General features: G+C 37.3%; 1 protein-coding gene across 3 annotated transcripts in view; it reads right to left on the bottom strand.

The window, feature by feature from the left end:
- AOPEP (aminopeptidase O (putative)) overlaps positions 1-20,915 on the bottom strand; it is a 181,289-nt gene extending 160,374 nt beyond the window's left edge. For 2 of the 3 annotated variants that reach the window (XM_086479444.1, XM_086479445.1), the window contains exons 1-3: positions 20,110-20,915; positions 9,502-9,668; positions 1,642-1,798 (exon numbers count right to left, since the gene is read on the bottom strand). In XM_086479444.1, the coding sequence (XP_086335570.1) occupies positions 1,642-1,798; positions 9,502-9,668; positions 20,110-20,915 (1,130 nt within the window). Of the gene's footprint in view, positions 1-1,641; positions 1,799-7,565; positions 7,576-9,501; positions 9,669-20,109 lie in introns of all 3 variants that reach the window. The other variant, XM_086479447.1, reaches the window with a different exon arrangement.
- Between the last annotated feature and the right edge of the window lie 1,429 nt (positions 20,916-22,344).

Here is a 22,344-nt window from a genome sequence, read left to right as displayed (position 1 = left end):
TCTAGAAGCTTATAAACCCTATAAACTATTTTAAAGCTTCAACAGGCAAGTCTTACTGATCTTAGGTAAAATATAAAAATTCCTATGCTCAAGATCTATTCAAATTTTTTTATACCAAAATTAGGCAAGCTGCAAGCCATCAGAATCATTTCATTTTAAATTCCAGCAAGTCAAGTTACAAAGTCTCACTAGCTTTATCAAAACAGTAAAGACTTCCACTGTCTTAATGTTAACACAGTATTAGCTCAAAACAGTTATCTAAAAGGTGAGTATTGTTTTGGATAAGTTTCTAATTGCATAACAGAAAAAATACTTACAGCCTGCCTAACGTGATCACCTTCTACAATAAAATAACATTTTCTGTTGACATAGGGAAAGCAGTGGATACTGTTTGCCTGAACTTCAGCAAAACATTCATCACAGTTTCCCACAGCCTTCTAGTGGACAAAGTGACAAGACACAGACTGGATGAGTGGTCTGCGAGATGGGTAGGAAATTGGCTAACAGGTCACACTCAGAGAGTGGTGATCAATGGTTTTCACTCAGGCTGGCAGCCTGTCACAAGTCACCCAGGGGTCAATGCTGGGCCCCACACTGTTCAACATCTTCACAAAGGTACTGGATGATGGGATTGAAAGCACCCTCATCACGTTTGCTGACAACACCAAACCAGGTGGGTGAGGTGAAGTCAAAAGGGAGAGCCATCTTACAGAGAGACCTGGACAGGCTGGAATCGTGGGATAGCAAGAACAGTGTGAAGTTCACCAAAGACAAGTTCAAAGCCCTGCACCTACGATGACATAACTGAAGAGTCCAGCACAGGCTAGGATCTGTGTGTCTGGGGAGCAGCCTTGCCAAAAGAGACCTGGGGTTCCTGGTGGAAAGAGGGAAAGGGAGAGAAAAGAGGGGAAGGGAGGGAAAAGAGGGGAAGGGAGAGAAAAGAGGGGAAGGGAGAGAAAAGAGGGGAAGGGAGACAAAAGAGGGGAAGGGAGACAAAAGAGGGGAAGGGAGACAAAAGAGGGGAAGGGAGAGAAAAGAGGGGAAGGGAGAGAAAAGAGGGGAAGGGAGAGAAAAGAGGGGAAGGGAGAGAAAAGAGGGGAAGGGAGACAAAAGAGGGGAAGGGAGACAAAAGAGGGGAAGGGAGACAAAAGAGGGGAAGGGAGAGAAAAGAGGGGAAGGGAGAGAAAAGAGGGGAAGGGAGAAAGAAGAGGGGAAGGGAGAAAGAAGAGGGGAAGGGAGAAGGGAAGGGAGAAGGGAGAAAGGAGAAGGGAAGGGAAAAGAGAGGAGAGAGGAGAAGAGAAAAAAGAAAAGATCTTACAGCCAGGCATTGTAAGAAACAAGAGAGGATCTGGTGTTGCTGTGGCAGGGCATTAAGAGACACAGGATGTAGGATGCAAACCCAGAGGACATGGGGATTTATTAACCCTATTGCTCACTAAGCAGCTTGTTTTCACACAAAAAGAACCACACCCTTACCCATGAAATAATGTCTTTGGAATTATTTTCCTGTCAAGATTTTTCTGTTGAGATTAAACAAGCTCTATTTTGATTCCTGTACAAATATGACTCATTTTGACATGCCAGAGTAAATGAAAATGCTACCCATATATCTTTTTTTTCAGCAATATTCTAAACACCAACCTGAAATCAGCTTGTGAAGTTGGCAAGGAAAACTCACTGTTTGTCTGGACAGCAGCTGTGAAGGACTGCTGTTTAACTTCCTGCCAGCATCCCACAGCAATAGTGAAGGTGGATGCTGGCATTGGCATAGTCACGTAGTAGTACCAGCTCAAGATACCTGTAAATGAAAAAATTGTACAGACTCATCAGTCACAGCACACATTCAGTATCTGACATTTTTATGTACTTGAGATTTTGGACCCACCTTACATCATGGTATTTTTGTTGAGGAAAGAAAAATAATTTCACATAAGAGCAGTCATATGTAACCACCATGGATTCAGTACTGTTTACTTATACCTGCAACCTTCCTCTGTCTGCTGATATCTTTATCTATAAATAAATCATCCATAAATGGGATGTTATCAATGCAACTTTACATCATTGTGCTGTAACTGCCCAACAATTGCATCAGATGTGAAATCTAATAGCACCTTTAGATCCACACACACAAAACCATTACAATTTAACTCTTTCAACCCTAAACCAGCCACCTTACGTTTTTGTCTTAACTGTATTATCTCACACAGAACAAAATCTTTTCTTTGTGTTCTGGACAGCACCAAACTGATAGGCAAGTTCTAGCAAACACTAGTGCTTGTGTATTGGACATGGGAATCTGAGATACATGATATGCCAACTAGGCAGTGAGAAATCGAAGCTTAGAATGAGATGGGATATTGCCTAAGTCATTGATTCAGTTATCCAGGAGCTGTTAAAATAAGATTAGATAGTCTATTAGAAGGTAAAATGATGGTAAGTCTTACCACTATGAGAACACAGTGCCGCAAGACATCTATAAACATGTTTGGATAAACTAAAGGATGTTTTATGACAGCATACTTTTCATTAATCTGTATGTTACTTAGGTTTTCTGTTTGTCCCTTTAAAAAAGGTATAGCTTAAGGGTCACATTCAAGTACTCATGGTCACAAACAGTTACTACACCACACTAATAGGTTCATCACTCTTGGAAAGAGCCTAGCATGAGTTACAACCCGCAGAATCATGTGTAAGTAACTGTAGCTGTGGCAACTGTGGAAACATACAAACCACTGTTTATTTTAAGTGAACATTAGTACTTGCTCCTTTGCAATTGTCCTGGTTTGGGCTAAATCAGAACTGTGACAGCAATAGTATTCTGACCGGGGCTATGGAACACCATCAAAATGAAAAATTTTAAAAACCCAATCCAGTGGAGGCCACAATGCATAGAGGAAAGGAAATAAGCAAGTGCAGCAAAGTATCTCTGGGTTTCCTACCTTAATGACCATAGAAGGTCAAGCTGTCCAAAAGAAAGCCAAGCAAAAAACCCTTTTTGCTTAGCCTCAACAAATTTTCCACCTACTATTTCGTACGACAAACAATACTGTTTGTGAAGTCTTGTAAGATGCGATAAAGCCTCCCTCTGCCTCTTACATGCACTAGCAATCAGTTACACTCCCTCACTCCATTCCACTTTTGGCAGCATTCACCACTACTATCAAAAACCTTTTGTCTGTATTGTCAGGTGAACATATATTACTCCTGTAATTTTCCTAACCTCCTGTTAGCATGTAAGCAGAAGGAACTTATTTACTCCAAACACATTAGGAACAAAGAGGATGACTGTTTTGCCAAATTCTCCCTGCCCCCTGACCTTTTTTTGATTAAGTTACCAAAGCTACAAATGAGTCAAGGCAAGCAAATGCCACCTTGAGAGAAGGAGGTCATCCAGGACAGCAACAATTTATTATCGTGAAATATTAAACTCATGATGTAGATAGTTTCATCGTATAAACTGTGCTACAGGCCTAAGCCTGCACACACTGAGGTATAAGTTAATAGCAGCTTTAACATTGACTTAAATGCGTACAAGAGAAGGCCCAGAGACAGTCTACAATACTGCACTTTGTGTAGCAGCTGTTACATACAAAGCATTACAAAATGCTCCATGAAGTTATGTTAATTGTAAAACCTTAAGAGTTAAATAACAGCAGAGAAGAGTGAAAATTTGAAGAATCATAATGGAAAAACAGTAATGTGTTTTCAAACGAGCTCTGAAACAAGCGTGAAAGTCAAGAGGCAGTCATAGAAAACTGTTCCAGATGGCAGGAGGTGTAAAGAAGGCTCTCCCTACAGTGAGGAGATTGTCTAAAAGGAAATGGTGTCGGCCTATGCTATGCATACAAAGGGAGCAGAGGGGGTTACAGTGAGAAACAAGTTTAGCAAGACAGGCTAGAACAAGCAAGATCACAGAGTTTTTTCAGAAAAACAAGAGCAATTTGAACAGAATGTCAAAATGAATGGGGAATCAGTTTAGCAGTCCAGGGAGATGAACAGCATGTATTGTATTCACGAATTTACATTAATTAGCAAGAAACATACAGTATTCAGGGCTGGTGCAAACCTTGCAAAAGGGTAAAGGTACCAAAGACAAAGAAAGTTAATTTTTCTTGGTATGTGTTTTCAGATTTATCTAAATTAGGATTTCCCAAAGAAAAGAAAAGCAACTAATACACAGATCCTTGTCTTTTTTCCAAGTCCCTTATATTTTGCAATCAATATGGAGACCATGAGAAGTCTCGATACACTCCCAGAACAAGATCCAAGATTTATACTGTCTTTACACACCTAACTGGGGCTCAATCCATTTCCTGCAGGGCTTTTACATGCCTTCTGCATTCATACTCTAGAGCTGTGTAGGATAACTATGTGTTTTTCCTACAGTTTTTTTGTCTTGAATGACCGAAATCCCATGCACTGACATGACAAGTGAGTTGTCTCTATAGTGCATTCACTGATCGGTGTCTGAAATGTTTTTTATGTTGGCAACACCATGAACTACTGTTTCAAACAGAGTCTAACCCTCATTTACCTTCTTTCTTCTCCTCTCACTACTGGTAAGACTGTCTCCCAGCCTGCCCTTTTCTCCCGTAACTTCACTTCTTTTCTTTAACTGTCTTCAGGTCAGCAGGTTTTGTTTTGTTTTCCTTCATGCCTAACCTCAGATCTATTCCAGGGCATAGACTGATTTGGATCACAAGCTCCACTCTACTCCTTTTCCCTTCCGTCCCCTTCCCCTGGCTGCCCTCTGCTTTCCAATGCCTACCTTGGAGACACCATCACCTCTAGGGTTACAGAAAACTGCAACTGAAACAGGGAGATGGCTTTCTTTACCAAAAATAGCATTTTGTACCACAAAAATATTTTCAGACTAAACAAGGACACCTTGAGAAGAATAAGAGATTCGGCTGCAGTTAGACCATGGGATAAATACAGGAAAAGCACCCCAATCCTTTTATTTGTGATGCTTATACCCTATCCTTACAACCAGATAATTTAAAAACAACTTGATTCCTACGCATAATTATTTTAGGCAATTATAATACTTTTAAAATATTTTATCTACAGGTAATTTTGACTTTTTTTTTTCATTTTTTTTTCAGTTCTGCAAAGCAAATCTATCATGTCATAACTGCATAAACCATGCAATGACAATCATCTATTCTATGAGGTATAACTAGAAGTCATTGCATGCAAAATATAGGACTACCTTTAACAAGGGTAAGAAACTATAATCTATTTATAATTGTGCAGAAGAACAATTTAAAGGCTGTTTATTTCTTCTCCATGAAATAATAATGATGAATGATGTAATTGCTTCCTAGAATTTTTAATGTATTTAGCTATCTCTGAAACTACTAAAATTGTTTGAGTCCTGTGGAGTCCTTTATAACTGAAGAAGCACCTGAAAGTCAGTATCTGCTAATGCCAGACACAAAAACATTAAGAGTATTTTTACTTGTTGGTATATTTTCCCTCAAACAGTTTGCACTAACACAAATATAAACACCACAAAATACAGATGAAGTCCATGATTTACTGAAAAACCCCACAAAACTCAGCTACCTTTAGGGAAAAAGAGATAGCCCCACACAGCATTTGATATACAATTAAGAGCTAGTGTTAATACTTAAAACTACAGTCAAGTAAGTAGTTATGTCAAAACTACTATTTGACTGGAGCACCACGATTAAGAACCAACCTTTCAGCTTTCTGAAACTCTTTGTAACTAGTAGAGATCTTTGATCTCATTTGAAAGCCAGAATTTCCTACAGAGCATTCCCACATTCATGCCAGAGCATTGGTTCAACACTTGCTCAGAGGGATGAGCAGCATGTGATGAGTTGTCAAATCCCATGCTGTAGTTCCTGATATATGTTGGAGATGAATCAACACAAGTACTGGACTTGATTATTTTGCCTTGTGAAAAATGAGAGGTGCACAAACAAAAGAACCTGTTGTGGCTGCTAGCTACACAGCAGTCACAGTGGCTTCTCAAGCACCGTATTTCCTCTCAATAACAGAATACACCTTCTCACTGGAATTAGAGATGGCAAAGCAAGATCAAAGACTAGATAATGGTAGAGTAACAGCACAAAAAGCAAGCCAGTCGATTTCACACTTAATGGTTGAATATCTTCTTCTTGAACATGAATCAAAACAAATTTAAAGGTGTTTGTGACTATGTACATTTAAACTTTCTATGTGTTATAGTAATATGCTGAAGCAAAGTAAAACTGACAAGTGTTGAAAAATAAATCCAATGGTTAAATGGCTTACATTACACACACACACGTAGCGTTCCTTATAAAACTTTCTCCCAAACGGCAATGTCAATTGCATTTTTGTGATAAATTTTTCTTCTCTAAGAACTCCATAAAGAATGCAAGGTACTTTTAAGCACTTGTAGGTCATACTTGAACAGTTACCATTTGTACTTAAGTAAATGATGATTTAGCATTATCATTTGTATTTAAGTAAGTGATGTATCAGCATTTTTCAAACAAATGTGGCCTCACTTCATTTCAAATTACAGAATGAACCATGGTTTTGTAGGATGTAGAATGCAAAAATGGCACATACGGGAGGAAGCATATGATTAACAAAACCTGCAAATACATGTGGCAAATAAGGAATCTGTGCACGTGAATACACCTAGTCTAGTTATGCGCTGGATCAGGGCATCCACACACCTAGAGATGTAGCCTGTGAAGCAGAATGCAGATCTCTGTTTAAAAGCATGAAGGTGTATCATCCTTGCTTGCTGTTCTCATATTGTCTGCCTGCACGCTTGTTATAAATACAACTTTTAAAGGAAAAAATATTCATCTAACATATAATTCTATTCATAATAAATTAATTCACAATTGCTTGCCAAAATGTTTATTCTTTATGAGAAACTGCATTTTTTAAAAATATATTTTCATGTTCTGCCAGTTATGTATGATTTTATAAATATGCAGCACAGCAATAGCATACTGTACGTAAATAATTTGGCAAAGAAACATTATTTTAATGGAAACCACTCTGAAAGGCTTTTTGTGTGTTTTATAAATGTAAAGATAAAATTTTAAGTTTGATAGATTTCACATGCTCTGCATAATTGCCTAACAAAAATATCTGTGTGGGACAGGTTTTGAAAACATTCAGACCAAACATACAGACCATTTTGAACTTTTCAGCTCTTAAAAGGTCCTGCTAATTAAACTAATGAAATAGTATTCCTAATTTCATTAAGAATTTATTCAAGGCTTCAGATTAACTCTTGAGCCTTGGGTTTGTTTGCGTTTTAAAAACATTCCTCACAATATTGCCCCTTGCCCTTCTTTCCTCTGTATCTATTTTGTAAATTTTACAACCCAAACAGCTATCTAACAGTGATTTGTCATTTCCAACTGTATATATGCACCAAGACAATAAGGGTCTCCTCCATGACTCAGTCTTTGGTTGCTGCTGGAGCACAATGTCTACTACCTTTAAATAAACCCAGCAATCCTTGCACCACGACATCAAAATTAGCATAAATATTTGTGTGTGCCACATAGATCTATAAGCAGAACCTTCCACACTCTTGGAATTCAATCTTGAGGAAAGGCAGAAGGAAAACTGTAAGGACAGAAGTGCAGTAGCTGCTCCTGCTGCTTCTCTTCAGCAAAGTTCAGCACAGAACTTTGGCATGTCACATGGCTCCTAGAGGAGCCAACTTTAAGGCTACATTTGGTTCTTCCCAGTTCACACTTTTCACTCAGCACTTCATTAGCACAGTGAAGCTAAAATGAGTCACTTCCTCCCTATTGGCCTTTCCATTACGGACTTCTTACAGTAGTTCTTACTTTCACAGAGTTCTTCGGAAACAAAATACGTTGCGTTAGCCTTTGGAAAATAAAAAACAAAACTAAACAAAACAAACAAAGCTTTGAGCTGACATATGAATTACCAACAAAAACGAATCCACTGCAACAACTACAAGGATTTAAACAAAAGCACCTTCTGTTCTCCATAGAGTGACAAGGCTGACTTTGGGTGACTAAGTCCCAGTGCTATCATTAACAATATGGTACCCTGAAACCATTCTCAACAATCCATCAACAGCACTTTAAAAATGGATTTCCCCATGACTAGTTTTTTTCTTTACTCAAGTATAAATTTTAATTTTTTTTTAAACGAGAATGGCAAAACGATGTTACTGAGGAAATAATTCTTTCACAATACAGACCTTTCAACTAGCTAACTGGCCTAAGAGAGTATCAATTTTAACTGACTTACCTCAATTATACCTCAAATATACTGCCTGGAATTTTTTCTAAGGTTTCTATTTCTAGAAATTTCAGATAAACAGCCTTCTTCCCCTTAGTATTTCAGACCACATAGCCACCACTGAGGGATAGACAGGCGACAACTCATTAGCAAGGTCTAAGTGTGGATTAAACTAATTAAACAATGATGGCAGGGCTTTTATCCTAGTCTGAAGTCAAGAGCACTCTTGCCTTTTTGATGTCGAGACAGGAAAGCATTGTCCAAGTGAGCTGAGCAGCTCATCATGGCATAGTTTTCCATATTTCAACAGCAGAGACAAGGCTTGAAACAACCTTCACACCAGGCCAAAATAACCATACAAACAGATTAACTGATTGTTTTCAAATCAAGACTTTCATTCTTTCTTTTTCCTTCAAGAATAAACTTGCCTCTTTAAGGAACAGAAGATCAGGGTTTTTTTCCAGAAACACCTAATTCTAATGTTTTCCCTATATGCCTCTTTTCATCAGAACTATTTAACACTAGAAAATACTGACCCTCTTTGACAGATTATCCCAAAACTAATGGGAGTGGACATACTTTGTATTATTATGTGTATATCTGCCTTAAAAACTTCCTTCTCTGTACAGACAGAGGTTTAGAGAATAAAGTATAACCAACACAGAAGACAAATAGTTCGCTTGTTTACTGTTGCACAAGGTATGACCTACCAATGCCAAAAAAACCCCAAAGGCCAGATTTTCAGGGCACTGACCTGATATTCTTCATCTATGCCATATATTTCAGGAAACACATATGACACAATAACCGCTTCTAATCATTGGCATGCTGTGCTACACTTGACTGGAGAACTAAAACTGAAAGTTAATTATCTACCAAGGCCTGAAGTTGTCAAGAACCTGATAAGGTACTTCGTCTACAAAATGTTCAACCAGAGAGTGATTAAAACAAAGCCAATCCACGGCAAATGAAGCCTAGGTTTGGAAAAAGTAAAAGGAATAAAAACATAGAAAAAAGTAAGTAGAATTAACAGTGAAACGTAGATGCTTTGAATTCTTACTAAGTTATCCTGAGGCCTTGAGCAGGTAACTTTTCCAAAGAATGACATAGAGACTACAGATAAACATAAAGTGTTTTTAAGATTAGGAACTTCATTCGTTCAAAAATCATGTATTTACTAAGCTGTATTTCTAATTACAAAATTATTGCAAATAATTTGATATAGAAAATATATTTCACCTTCTTGAAGCTGGACTGGCTCTGCTGAATTTTCACCACTCATTAACACAACAAAGCCTTCAGCTGTTCGGACGGAGGCTTGCCATGTTGACAAGGCAACGGGTGGTTCTTGGCATGGGAAAAGGGCTCTGTTGTTTATTGGCGATCCCATCGTATAAACACATGGCCTAGATGGAAGGAAAACAGATTGGAGTTAAGATAAGAAAGACCGAATTAAGTTTTCTGTCAAAAATCAAACCTACTGCTGTATTGAAGTGCGGTTTTTTAACCTCAGCTATGTAGGTTTCAAACCTGTATGACAGGAACCAAAATATGATCCAATGCATTTAAAACAAGATGAAGAAAAGCAAGATTACCACAATGATTTTTACATAAACTAGAAAAGAGTAACCCAGCTTTCCCATCTCTTGCTTCTGCATGAGCCTTCCAGTCTCATACAATAGCTCTCAGCTGAACCCATAAGGCCAAAGAAGGCTTCTGAATATCTTCTGGAAATGTCATTGCAGGCTTCACCCACACCTGTGACCCCTCCCTGTTGCCATCACAGTAGTGCATTCATCACCATTAATCCCACCACTCTGTACAACCTGGAAGCTCATCCAAACTCAGAGCAGTAGATCTAGCTTTGAGCCTTCCTTAGTCCAAGCCTCAATAAATCTTCACATTTTTACATTTCTTCTTGCAGTAAGGTAATGCACGTTAGCTCAGCTGCCTTTCAGAATTTCAACCACAGGGCACACAATGAGAAGAAAGCCCTTCTTCTCTGTGAGCCTCAGCCTCCTTCTTGCTTTTCACATAGCAATCTTCCTTACAGTATCGCTCTTTCTTCAATTTCTCTAACCCTTTCCTAAGCAGCCTCTTCATCTACTGCCCCTTTCCAATTTCAGCTGCAATATTTCATGACAGCCAATTTTTACTAGTAGCTTTGCCACAGTTAGGAAGGTAGTAAGGCCTTCCATTAACTCCTAGCTTGCTACTGCTGGAGCACAGACATAATAATTCTTGTTTCACTTCTTTTGTTGCATTCTGCAGTTTTATCTTAACTCCTAGTATTTGCATAACACCACACCTTAACTAAAAAAAGCTAAGTTTTCAAATATAAATTATATAAAACAAACACCGTCAGTAGGTTTCTCCAGCTAAAGAAAAAAAATCTTGAAAGCATCACTTCACTGCACTGACTTTCTAAAAACCTATGATATTTAAAGCCAATATTCTGGGAGCACAACACATTATTTTGTGAATGCTTGAGGCTAAAAATATTCTGATCAGTATCTCTTATAACTTGAGTTTAGAAATCATCAAAACACTTTGGAAAATAGCAGGCAAATTGTTAGGGCAAAACCTATTTTGCAATGGCTAAGATCTGAGCATCTTGTTTACTCCCTGTCAAACAGCTCCTCCATTCAAATTATTCCTTCCCTAAAGCCAACTCAAAACTACAGAGAGGGAAAGAACTTGGATACTGATGGCCACAGGAAGCTATTTTTGCCCTCTTGTCAAAATTCCTATCTGTGCTATTGGGTCCAGAGCTGTCCATGGCACAACCAAGTTACTGTGGCTTAGCTAATGCAGGCCAGCTGATCTTTCAGTAAAACAGGGAGGGAAACTGCAGTTTAACTAGGCCTATTGTTAACGCACACGAACATCTGGCTCCCCCTGACGTGTATCAGAGTAAGACACAGATATTAAGTGAAGGTCAACAGAGAACTGCAGTAGTTAGAAAGTCAACTGGTTATCTTTTACCCAGCAAAACACAATGCATAGCTAAATGTAAAAGACGACGAATCTGTAGAAATCTTTAATTAGCTTTCATTTCTTTGGAATTAATATCCTAAAACTGAATCTGTAACCAACTCTGATATATATAAAATAATTGGATTTTATCCCAGAAAAATAAACAGTGCATCACAGTGAGTTCACAAAAAGAAGGAAGAGCTTGCTTTTCACCTCCTCAGAGGTTCTGCTTCCTCTTTATAATGCTAGCCAAGAGATACTGGACATATTATTTATCCTAAAACATAAGTCTGCTGGGAGGGGATGGGGAGGAAAGGATGATTCCCCATTCATAAAAACTTTATCAAAATATACGGGACTATAAAAAGAGATCCTAGTCGCTTTTTTAGAATGCGAGGAAAGATGCAGTCAATGACTGCTGATATACTTATTTTACCAATGATTTACCATGCATTTGTGAAGGCTGTTTTGCTGGGTGCCGTTGGTACAACCCAGTCTTAAGAGCAACACAAGATATTTTCATATCCTGAAGAAATTTTAGAGGGAAATGCCACAATGACTGAGAAAACAGGCTGGAAGAACATCACTAAGCAGAATGTTGCAACGCTGTGTCAAGTACAATGCAAACATAACATGGAACGGACACTACAGTGACCATTACCATCATCTCACTCTCAGAGAGCACTTTTTATCTGCAGACCATAAAGTGGTTTACAAATAATTTCAATACCATTTTGCAGGTAGGGAAAATGAAACACAGTGAACAGATTTGCTTAGTGCTAGTGTTGAAGCTGCACCTACAGGCTTAGTTTCAAGACTCCCAGGCCAATGGCTTTCACAGCGGACTAGGAAGCCTCTCATTATAAGAAATAATACATATTACATAACTAACTTTTTTTCCTAAAACATTTTAATGCTGAAATACACAGGCAGGTCACAAGTCTCTTCAATTAAGGCCCAAGCAGAAAGGGAGTTAGAAAAGTAGAGAAAGACTGGTCAAGTACACAATCTTTTCTTCAAAACTAAGCCTCCTTTCTACTCCTCACCCACTTTAATACAATTTTGTCCAGGTATACTTATTAACTTCCTTATTTCAAACCAAAATGTATTCAAATATGTCAGTCTGCTAAGAAAACAGTAATGAAACATACAAGTTCTAAATTTCGAGAGGAACTATCAGAACAACAATTACACATCAGCTTTTAATTAGATTTTCATACATTCATATCAAGATCACCTGGGCCAGGCAGCACAATTCCAGCACGTAAGAGGAGCAGAAATATAATTCTTACTGCAGTATGGATGAGATTTTTCACCTGATTCAGAAAAATAAAAACTACTAGCTTAGCAAGGTACATCAAAGAATAGCAATGACAAACAATTAGTTTTAGACTGCTTGTCAATTGATACAAAATTTGCCTTTTTTCTGATTTACCCCTACCACTGCTAGCAAGAAACTTCACAGTTCCTTTCCTTTTTCCTACTATGTATCCTCTCCATCTCTCTTCTTTCCCTTTTAATGGTCTTGTGACATTCAGATCATCTACTTATGTAATACATTGTTTATGCCAGCCATAACCTTTGCCACCATACATTGGAAGAGACAAGAAAATTGAATACAGCAAAAGTAAGATAAGCAACGAACTCAGGCTATTTGTTTAATTACTTGTTACACTGGAAAAACAAGCATCCACAAAACACAAAATATGTCTCTGGTTATTCATCTGGACAACTTTATGAGTAGTAATTCCCAGTGACCAACAATCCAGACTATTGGAAAAATCAAGCACTAGTTGTGGTATTGTTTGGTCTTGCTGCAAGCGGAGACTCAGAGCTGTCTGTTGTTCAGTAATTTCCCAGAGCCAAGGATTCTGAGGAAAATTCCATTCATGCCATCCTAACTCAACAGTATTCATATATTTTCATAACACAACAAAATCAGTTCAAACCAGCTCTTGGTAGATCTCCCTCTCCCATGTAATATCAATTATAATAGCAAATTAAGCTACTACTTTAAAGCTAATAATAAATGTTCAGTTGATAACTCTGTTCTCCGAACAGGAATCTGCAGGTCATCTTTAAGACACCTGACATCAAACACCTGAATCATGCCCTAAGGCTCGGCCATGTCAGCCACTTTGGTCAGATTCCCTAATTGCTCTATTTCCACAGCAAGGAACAAAAAAAATCCAACCTCTTGTAAGCCTCTGTCTCTAAAAGCAGAAGACAGTTTTTCTATGGATATGAACTGTATACAGCTGGACTTTCTCAGCTCTGTTCTGAAATCAAAGGTTGCTTTGGTTTCTTGGCCAGCCTATTCATAAATACACAAGTGCTGGTTTGACTCTTCATTCCCCATATCACTGGCTGTTTAATTTGTTTTCACCTCCCTTTTGGAGCTTGTTTGACTCTTCATTCCCCATGTAACTGGCTGTTTAATCTCTGTTTTCACCTCCCTTTTGCATTCGAAAATGGAAACACTTATACTTCATTGTTTGTATGGATAACGGTATTTTCATAATACTATTTCATTCTCAGCCTCCTCTGATCTAGTATAGTCCTCTCATTGGTACATTTTACTGAAGCAACTGTCCTGTACCGTAGGCATCCACTTACTCCACCAACTTCTAAGTATCATTCGTCCTGCCAGGCCATGAAACTTGTTGTAACTCTGGAAAAGGTTTAAATTCACTAAAAAACCCCTTGTTTCTCATGGTCTTGCTTTTTAGTTAGGACAACTAATTCGGAGGAGCTATTTAAAATTTTTTATAGATATTTGTTCATTGCCATCCACATTTCCAGAAATACCAAATCAGTTCATTTTCTACTCAAGGCCTACCTTTTTTATTTTTATTTTACTTCTCTATTCTAGTCCTGATACCATTTGTTCTTCCTTAGAAATCACTGTATCAGACATGAGTACTCCAACAAACTTCAGACTACTTCATTAACTACTCAATTATAAATACTCATCACTGGGAACAAAACTACACAAAAAAAGAGGAGAGAATTCCCTACAGCTCATGGTAGCTGCTTAGGATTTAGTCTGTGACTTGCCTGGATTCTGAAGCATCTTATTCTCCCAAGCCTTGCCGATGAGGTAAACCAAGCTCAAGGGAATAACTCTTCCTGCATTTCCAGCATCCAAGAGCATAGAAGGATGCTAATGCACACCACTGAAAAATAAGCATCTAATTTCATGACACATTTTCTAATTTGCAGTTTGAAACTGTGAAAATCTGGGTCATTTTTCCAATTTCTATTGTGGAAAAAATTTGCTTTGAAAATATCAAATATATTATGAAAATTCAATGGGTGCCTCAGACTCCATAAAGGCTATAGATACAGGATTACATTGGCACAAACCTGTATTACCAGTGAAACTGATAATTATCTTCCAAACTAACCTCAGTAGCATATTCCAAACAACTCCTATAAGACATTCCCTTCCTCCCCACTTATTTTCAGTTAGATTAGCTCCCTAACACGCCTTATCACCCAGCTGTTCACACATTTATGTCATCATACTAGTGGTGGAGGGAACCAGCATCCAGGTTTAGAGAGGTCAAGAGTGTCTCTTTCAGCAAGTGTATTTTGGTAGGCTTCTTCCTCATTCCTTTTTAGTTCTCCCTCCTTTCCTCTTTTCATTAGTACAAAACAGTTCTGTGGTTGACTCTACATTGTTAGCACACTTTGGAGACAGAAAACACAAACACAAAGCATTATGTTGAACTCAGAGTAATCAGAAAGATGTCAGGCTAAGTAGGGTGAAACGGTGTGATCCAGCCTGGGAATTGGTATGATCACCCTCTTTTTTTGCAGGCCTACTGCAAACATGTTCTACCTACGGCCTAGAATGCCCAGGTATGCCAGTATGGTTAGTAGCCAATATCCAGACAATAGCCACTGCAAATTGCTAGCTCACTGTAAGCAAACACAATTCTTCACTCTCAAGTACCAATGACTAAGGACACAAAGAACAGTTTTGCAACCTTTAGATGGTCATTTGACCTCTGTAGGACACAAAAGATGATAGACTTCAACAATTCTAAACCAAAATTTTGAAGACTTACGTTTGGCAACCAATCCTTCCACATGTGAAAAGGTGACATTTTGCTTCTCCAGCAGTCTCCAGATAAAACAAAACAATTTGGTAATTTTTGTGAACTGTTCTGAAACTTAAGGAAATTACATATACTAAGAATGTATTAAGCTCCAGTTCCTGATTTTTAGTAAATATCATTGTTGTGACTGACACAAGAAACATGGCGCTTACAGCACACAAAACAATTTTTCTATTTCCATATAGAGAAAGTTCGTAAATATGGACTTCTATGTGTAACCTCCTGGAAATTCAAGATCACTGCTCAAGAATTCACTACCAACTTCAAGCTTTAGCTAAATATTGAAGAAATACATTTAGCTTGTTTCCACTACCCTGAATATTTATTAAAATTCTCAAGTTTACAACATTTATGAAAATTTCAGTCTCTTTCAAAAGGGAGCATCAACTATGAACTAAATGTTAAAATAGTAAAAAAAAAATAAATTCAATGTTGCTATGCATACTTTTATACAGTTTTTGTTTAGTCCTTACTGCATGCAACGTACTACGTAACAGAACCTGATTGGCTACAGTGCCAAAGAAGCTATGACTTTTTAAGAGCTTATCTTCAGAAGTACTCAAATTTACAAACAGCTGTTGTCACCAATGCATCTGAACAATTGCAACTACTCTCTTTGCACATAATTTTCATTTCAAAACATATATGTCTAAAGGAGAGGCAAGCTTGAAACAACGGGTTTCAAAAAAGGTTAAATCTCTTTTTTTTTTTTTTAATCTGCAGTCAAAAAATAACGAGGAAATGTGCCAGTCTCCATGCTAGTGAGATCCAGCCTGACACAGACTCCTCACACAGGTCCACAAAACAATCACAACAGGTTCGTCAGAACTTTTCTACTGATTCTTTGCTGTTTGAGCAGAATCAGTAACATCTAATTATTTAAACAGGAAACCGAAGCCTGTTTTATTGATACATTAGGTACCACCTCTTTGAATATTGTCCTAATCACTATCTACCTCAAGTGCTTCAGCTGCACATTACAGAAATGCAATATTATTTATCACAAATAAGGAACTATGCAGTTCAGTGATGTCCGTGATACAGTTGAACTGCATCTGAAAACATGCATTTAAGTACAGAATATATGCTAGCATTAGCACTTCTACCAAATTGTACAGTTATCTTGCTGTATTCACAAATACTTTGCTTTCATAAAGGCAAAAATATTTCCTGAATTCTTTAGAAATCTGTTGATATTTTAATCTAATAATAAGATATCATAAAGATAATCATCTAGACAGGTACAAAATATTTTTTAAAGGTAAGGCATTTAAATTAGTCAAACAAGTACCAAGATACCATAATAATTTTTTTAAGGAGATTATTTCACGTTTTCCAGTATTTCCCACCTTGGAAAATTAGCACAAGGGTAAGTCTTTCTACAGCATTTCCCCTGAAGTGGTCAATCATCCTTTAATAGCTTCTAAAATATACTTTTTCCATAGCATTCTCATGAAAATCATACACTTGGAGTAATTCAACCCATCCCCTTTACTTCTCCTTTTCTGTATATCTGATATCTAGGGCTCAACCTGAAAAAATAAATCCATGTGCCTGACCCATTCATGTACCTATTCGTGCATGCCAAGGTAAATAATGCACAGGTATCTTACAGGATCAGGACCCAGTAGTGAAAGGTTTCACTGTCATGGAATGTCTTTCACAGATGTCGTTCATAGCAAAGATACTCTTTCATCCATAATCCCACAATGAGGAAATGAGTTCCATTCCAGTCTCACATTAATACCAACACAACCATTAACTAATTTATGACAGCACTAGAAGTGGCAATATGTAGGGCAGAAAAAAGGTGGAAGGAATCTCCTATAAGAGGTGAATTCGCAAGGCCGTCTGCTAGGAAAAATACCTCTTTAATTTTAACCCAAATGTGTTTAATCCTTTTCTTGAACAATAAGAGATGGGATTCTAGGATATTTTAATGAATAAGGATTCTTAACAATGATCATGAGAAAGTATTTAATTTGAAATACACTGGTAGCCATGCTGACTCAACAGTGCTACATACTCCCAGGAATGATGCAAAACTGCTTAAACACCTTGATGGGCTGGCAAAAAGTTTCTCCTTCCCAGTAATGAAAGATGTTTTATACACATTATCGCCTTCACAAAGTGGTTATTATAGTGTCTAAAATAAGATTATTTTAAATCATTTTATATAATTCAATGTAGTAAGAATACTTAAAACAAAAGTATAATTTTGTTAAAATTGCAACATTACTTTCTCAGTTTGAAACCCCAGTGCTGTATTGTGCTAGTAAACAGAAAACAGAACTGTTCTTTGCTCATGATAAATATATTACAAACATTATAATCAACACTTTTTTTTCTCTTTTAATAATAATGTTATTGATCACTGTTAGAAGTTACTTGCCAGTTTTAAGAACCGATATAGTTCTTATAAATACAACTTTTGGAGAGACAAAAAACTGTCTATTTACACATATACATGTATATATATACACATATATATACATGTATATATATATACATATATATGTGCATACCCACATATGCTCACACACATACTCTATTCCTCTATTTTGTCCCCTTTTTAGTCCTTCCACATAAAGGACCCAAAAAGTATGTTACTACAAAAAACTCACATTCTAAGGCTAAAGAAAACCTTCCTTCTTGATCATTAATGTATTTTTTAGTACCAAAAGCCCAAACAGGGCAATGCTGAAATTCCACATGTTCAGTTCCTCCACTGAAAACAGAAGCGTGCCCTGCTGTGCTAACATCAGGTTTGCATACACATACCTCAGCTTGCCTAATCTCATTCCACAAAGCTTTGTTTTAACTGATTTTTTTTTCTATTATAATACATCATTGTGTAAAACAAATAAAATTGAAGTCTTTACAAAACAATGCATATGTTAAATTTCAAAACATTGTGCTACTGTTAAATTAGAGGAAACATACTGGAAGCGGCCACACAATGCTTTGTTATTCGCTTCACTTTTCTTTGGGCTTAGAACCATAGATTATAGATTCCTCTGGGAAAGAATTTGACATCTGCCTAAAAAAGCCTAATTTGGAACAATTTGAAGAATTCCCCTATGAGAATATAATGTAATAGTACTTCCCCCATATATTATAAATGGCCTTTATTTTTAGAAAAGGAAGGAAAAATTTGACAGCATTTTATACAATGAGCTTTACCACTGAATTTAAGGGTTCATCACATACAGAATTTGGTTTTTTAAATGCAGCAAGAAACATTCTAATAACTGTAATATGAAAACTTATTTTTTGACAGGCATTAGTTTCTGGAATACCCTACAAAAAACTGAAAATAAACCACCTTCAGAATATCTGCTACCATTAGGCTGCCTGATCCACATCAAACCATCATTTCCTGCGTCATTATTGATTCATAAAATTCCATATGTTTGTGTACAACTGCTGTGAAATGTCTCTAAAGCAAGAATAATGCTTTGCAGTGAAAGGGGAAAAAGAGTCAAAACTAAAAGATGTCAGTGATTCAGATGCTTAAAAGAAACCTTCAAATGCTTAAAACACACAGACAACACACAGATGAGGAGTCCTATACCAGTTGAGAGTCACTAACATTAGTCTCAAAAACTTCAGTAAGGGGCAAGTGGACAGAGACACAACTGCCCTAAGGTAAAATTCAGAATTTTCATAACTAAAGATACTACACCGAGTTAGATTTCCTGAACTCATACCAAAAATACCTCCCTGGGGAGTGAGGAAAGGAGTGGGAAGGGGAAGAGATAATGAATGTGACTTGAGACATTGCTGGACTTGATGATGCTCATGGTTTAGCTGTAGAATTACCTAACTACCAGACGTACAATTAAAAGGCCTCATTTTCCTCCCTAACAGGGATGCCAGTGAGAAGACTCTTAATTTCTATTAGCATAATTGAAATTAAAGGAAACCATATATCTCTAGTTTAGGAATGAAAAGCAAGTATTCAATTAGACCAAATTTCTTTCGCATCTTCCAAATTTGTTCTTGTTTTTTTACATATCATAAAAAGCCATTAAAATCCAGCTTTGAACATTATAGTAAAACAATTACAGTTGTAGAAGTCAAGATTGTAGCTTCCCTCCCATAAAAAGTTTATCTTGAAGATTTCTGTACAGCACTGTGTACTTTCACAAATGCTAGATAAAATGCCAATTCTTCTTGCAGTTTCACTTTGCAGTTCATTTGCTATCGTCAATGCACTTTACATAATAGATGAAAGAGATTTTAAAAGTTGATTAGGAGAGACTAAACAGGAAAAAAACTGCATCTCTAAACTTATTACAATATTGATAACAGGCTAGCTGTGAGGCAATTCTATTAAATATTATGTGTACTGATCTTTACGCTGTATGATCAGTTGTGTATACCAGGAAGAAAAAAGAACACAAAGTATTAAAGTGAAAATAACCTGTCATCCATACCTTCTCTTCCCTTAAGTGGCAATTCCCTACTCTCCGCACACACTTATACCATACACAACAGTTATTTACTCCCATTTATTAAGCAACTGCAATCACTTAGACAGGCCTGATGTTCTTAAGTCCATTGGGGTTTCCTGAGTTTGTATGTTCTCCTACAGGACAGCAACAGATTCACAGCAAGGATGAAATGAAAACAATGGAAGAGAGCACTCGTCATCTTCACAGTTGCTCAGCATTACACAATTCTACACTCTTGCACCTATGTTTAAAATTAACCTGTGCAAAGCTTTCAGCTAATAATTACATACCTGCCGCTCTGGTCTGTAGTCCATGTAACAGATCTTCCCTCTGGTTTGGTCTTGTACCATATTCTTATTGCATGAGGAAAGTCTGCTGGAGTCTGGACTCCTGATTTCCTTATCTCCAAGCTCCAAGTGCCAGTAGTAAATAGAAGCTCTCCACAGCCAGGTGCCTGGCTGCAGCAAGTAAAATAGTATAGCTGTTCCTTCCAGCGATCTGCAGGTAAAGTCACAAGTTCGTGTACAATCTGATTCCTGAGATTTTCCAGCTCCTTTGAAACATCAGTTAGCTTGGCAGACCTTGTGAATTTTTCAATGCCCGACACAGCAGCAACATCTACCTCCTCAACCTTTAGCACGGATAAATCACAGCAGTCCAACACCAGCAGAAAATCCTTGTTCCCATGATTCTCTATGTCACAGCAGTCCTTTGAACTAGAAATCCCAGAAGCCTGTTCCTCGTTGCTATGGTTACCATTTTTATCAGAAGTATCTTCTTCACCTTTACCACAGACAGCAAAATCACTATATTCCGTTTTAGACGAACACGCACTCACATTTGTCATAGGGATGTGGCAGGGTTCAGATGCCCTCATTTTACAGGTTTCATCAAACTGTGACTGGCAGCCTTCTTTGCCAGTGATGCTGGTTTTCCTGTACTCACTCCCAGTCTCAAGGAATAAAACTATGATGCCTTCAATAACTTTACTTTTAAGATCCACATCCAAGTCCAATATATAGTGCTTTACAAGCATGTAGCTAGTGTTGGCCATTAAGGGCAAGTCATCCTTCATGGGGTCTAACTGTGTCTCCATGTTCCAGTCTATTTGGCAACAGTTTTACAAAGCCTTAGACATTTCTTACATATGATGTCTCCATAAAAAGCAAGGCCATTCAGCTTCCCGGTGCCAAAAATAATGTTGATTAATATTGCAGTATTGAAATTAATCACAGCTCCTCGACGTCTCGCATTCTGTAAAAAAAACACAAAACCAAAAAAGTAATCAGATAATTGTTTCACAACCATTTCTGAAATGTACTAAATCTAGAACTTACTTAAATTCCAGTTGCCTTTATTAAAAAGAGTACAGCCGAAGTGTGATTGTGTCTCCACAGAATGGCATCAAGCTAGTTGCTTCAGGATTTGCTGTCAAGAACCACTGGCTTTATTTTTCAGAGACGATCTCAAATGAAGATATTTCTATACAGCTTTTATAAACTGAAAGAAACAAACTTTATTATGGGGCTCCTGTTGACTCTCTTCACCCACAATAGATAAAGAATAGAAAAGACACCTCGTTATGCAACATCTAATTTACTTTATTACTGCACTCTGCTTTTAAGGTTGCTGTATTTATTTCAAACACATTACCTCAGAAGATAGTGATCATTTTGCTGCTGTGATTCTAAGTAGCAAGAGTAAGCCAAAATCACCTCATATGTCTTAAAGTTTTAAAGTAACGATTTCATATATATAACGCATCTCCACGGATTACTCTATTTTACCCATTACAACTGCTGTCATATCAGCACTTCTAGTAAATTACAAGAAAATGAGCCAATTTACTATGAGTGTATTCCAAGTATTCCTTTGAGATTGCTTATGAAGATTTTTTCAAATTTATAGTTAAATACTTATGCTACACAATTATATCTTAATAGCTGGAAACCCATCAACGCTCAGGATAACAACAACTTACAGGAAAAAAAAGGTCATCTCACTGGAAAATATGCAAATACCTATAAAAGCAAGAAAATATTTAAGTGCATCAACATTTGTTGCAGCAACAGGCAGGAGTTCATTGCAGAAGTTCATCATAAAACTTTAACTGTCATACATTTGCTGTTTTGCTATGACCATTGAGCTCAAGTTATGCACTTTTAGCTCACATAAATCTTTTTTTGTCTACTTTCAAGACTAGAAATAGAATAAAAGGAAGAAAAAACTGTTAAGACATGCAGTTCTCTCCCTGACAGTTCAGTGACACTTTTATGATAGGCAGCCAAGTCTATTTTTAAGTGCCTTAAGTGAACGGATATTCCATTATGACACTGTCTCACAGTTTCACAGCCCCATCATAGACTTCAGTGTCCAAAGTCAGGTTTTGTGGAGCTCTGTAAGTCAGCACAGACTCAGACTCCCCCAAGTCTTGCTATTTCTTTTGTAGAAATCCAGGGTATTATATCAAGCTAGTGTTAGGCCAAGAAATTATCTGTACTGTCCGTGAACTAGCTTCACACAAA

The sequence above is a fragment of the Leptosomus discolor genome, chromosome Z (assembly GCF_034619465.1).
Source record: "Leptosomus discolor isolate bLepDis1 chromosome Z, bLepDis1.hap2, whole genome shotgun sequence".
NCBI classification, from domain to species: Eukaryota; Metazoa; Chordata; class Aves; order Leptosomiformes; family Leptosomidae; genus Leptosomus; species Leptosomus discolor.
The sequence above is the reverse complement of the archived record's forward strand: the minus strand, read 5'-3'. Positions and strand labels throughout refer to the sequence as shown.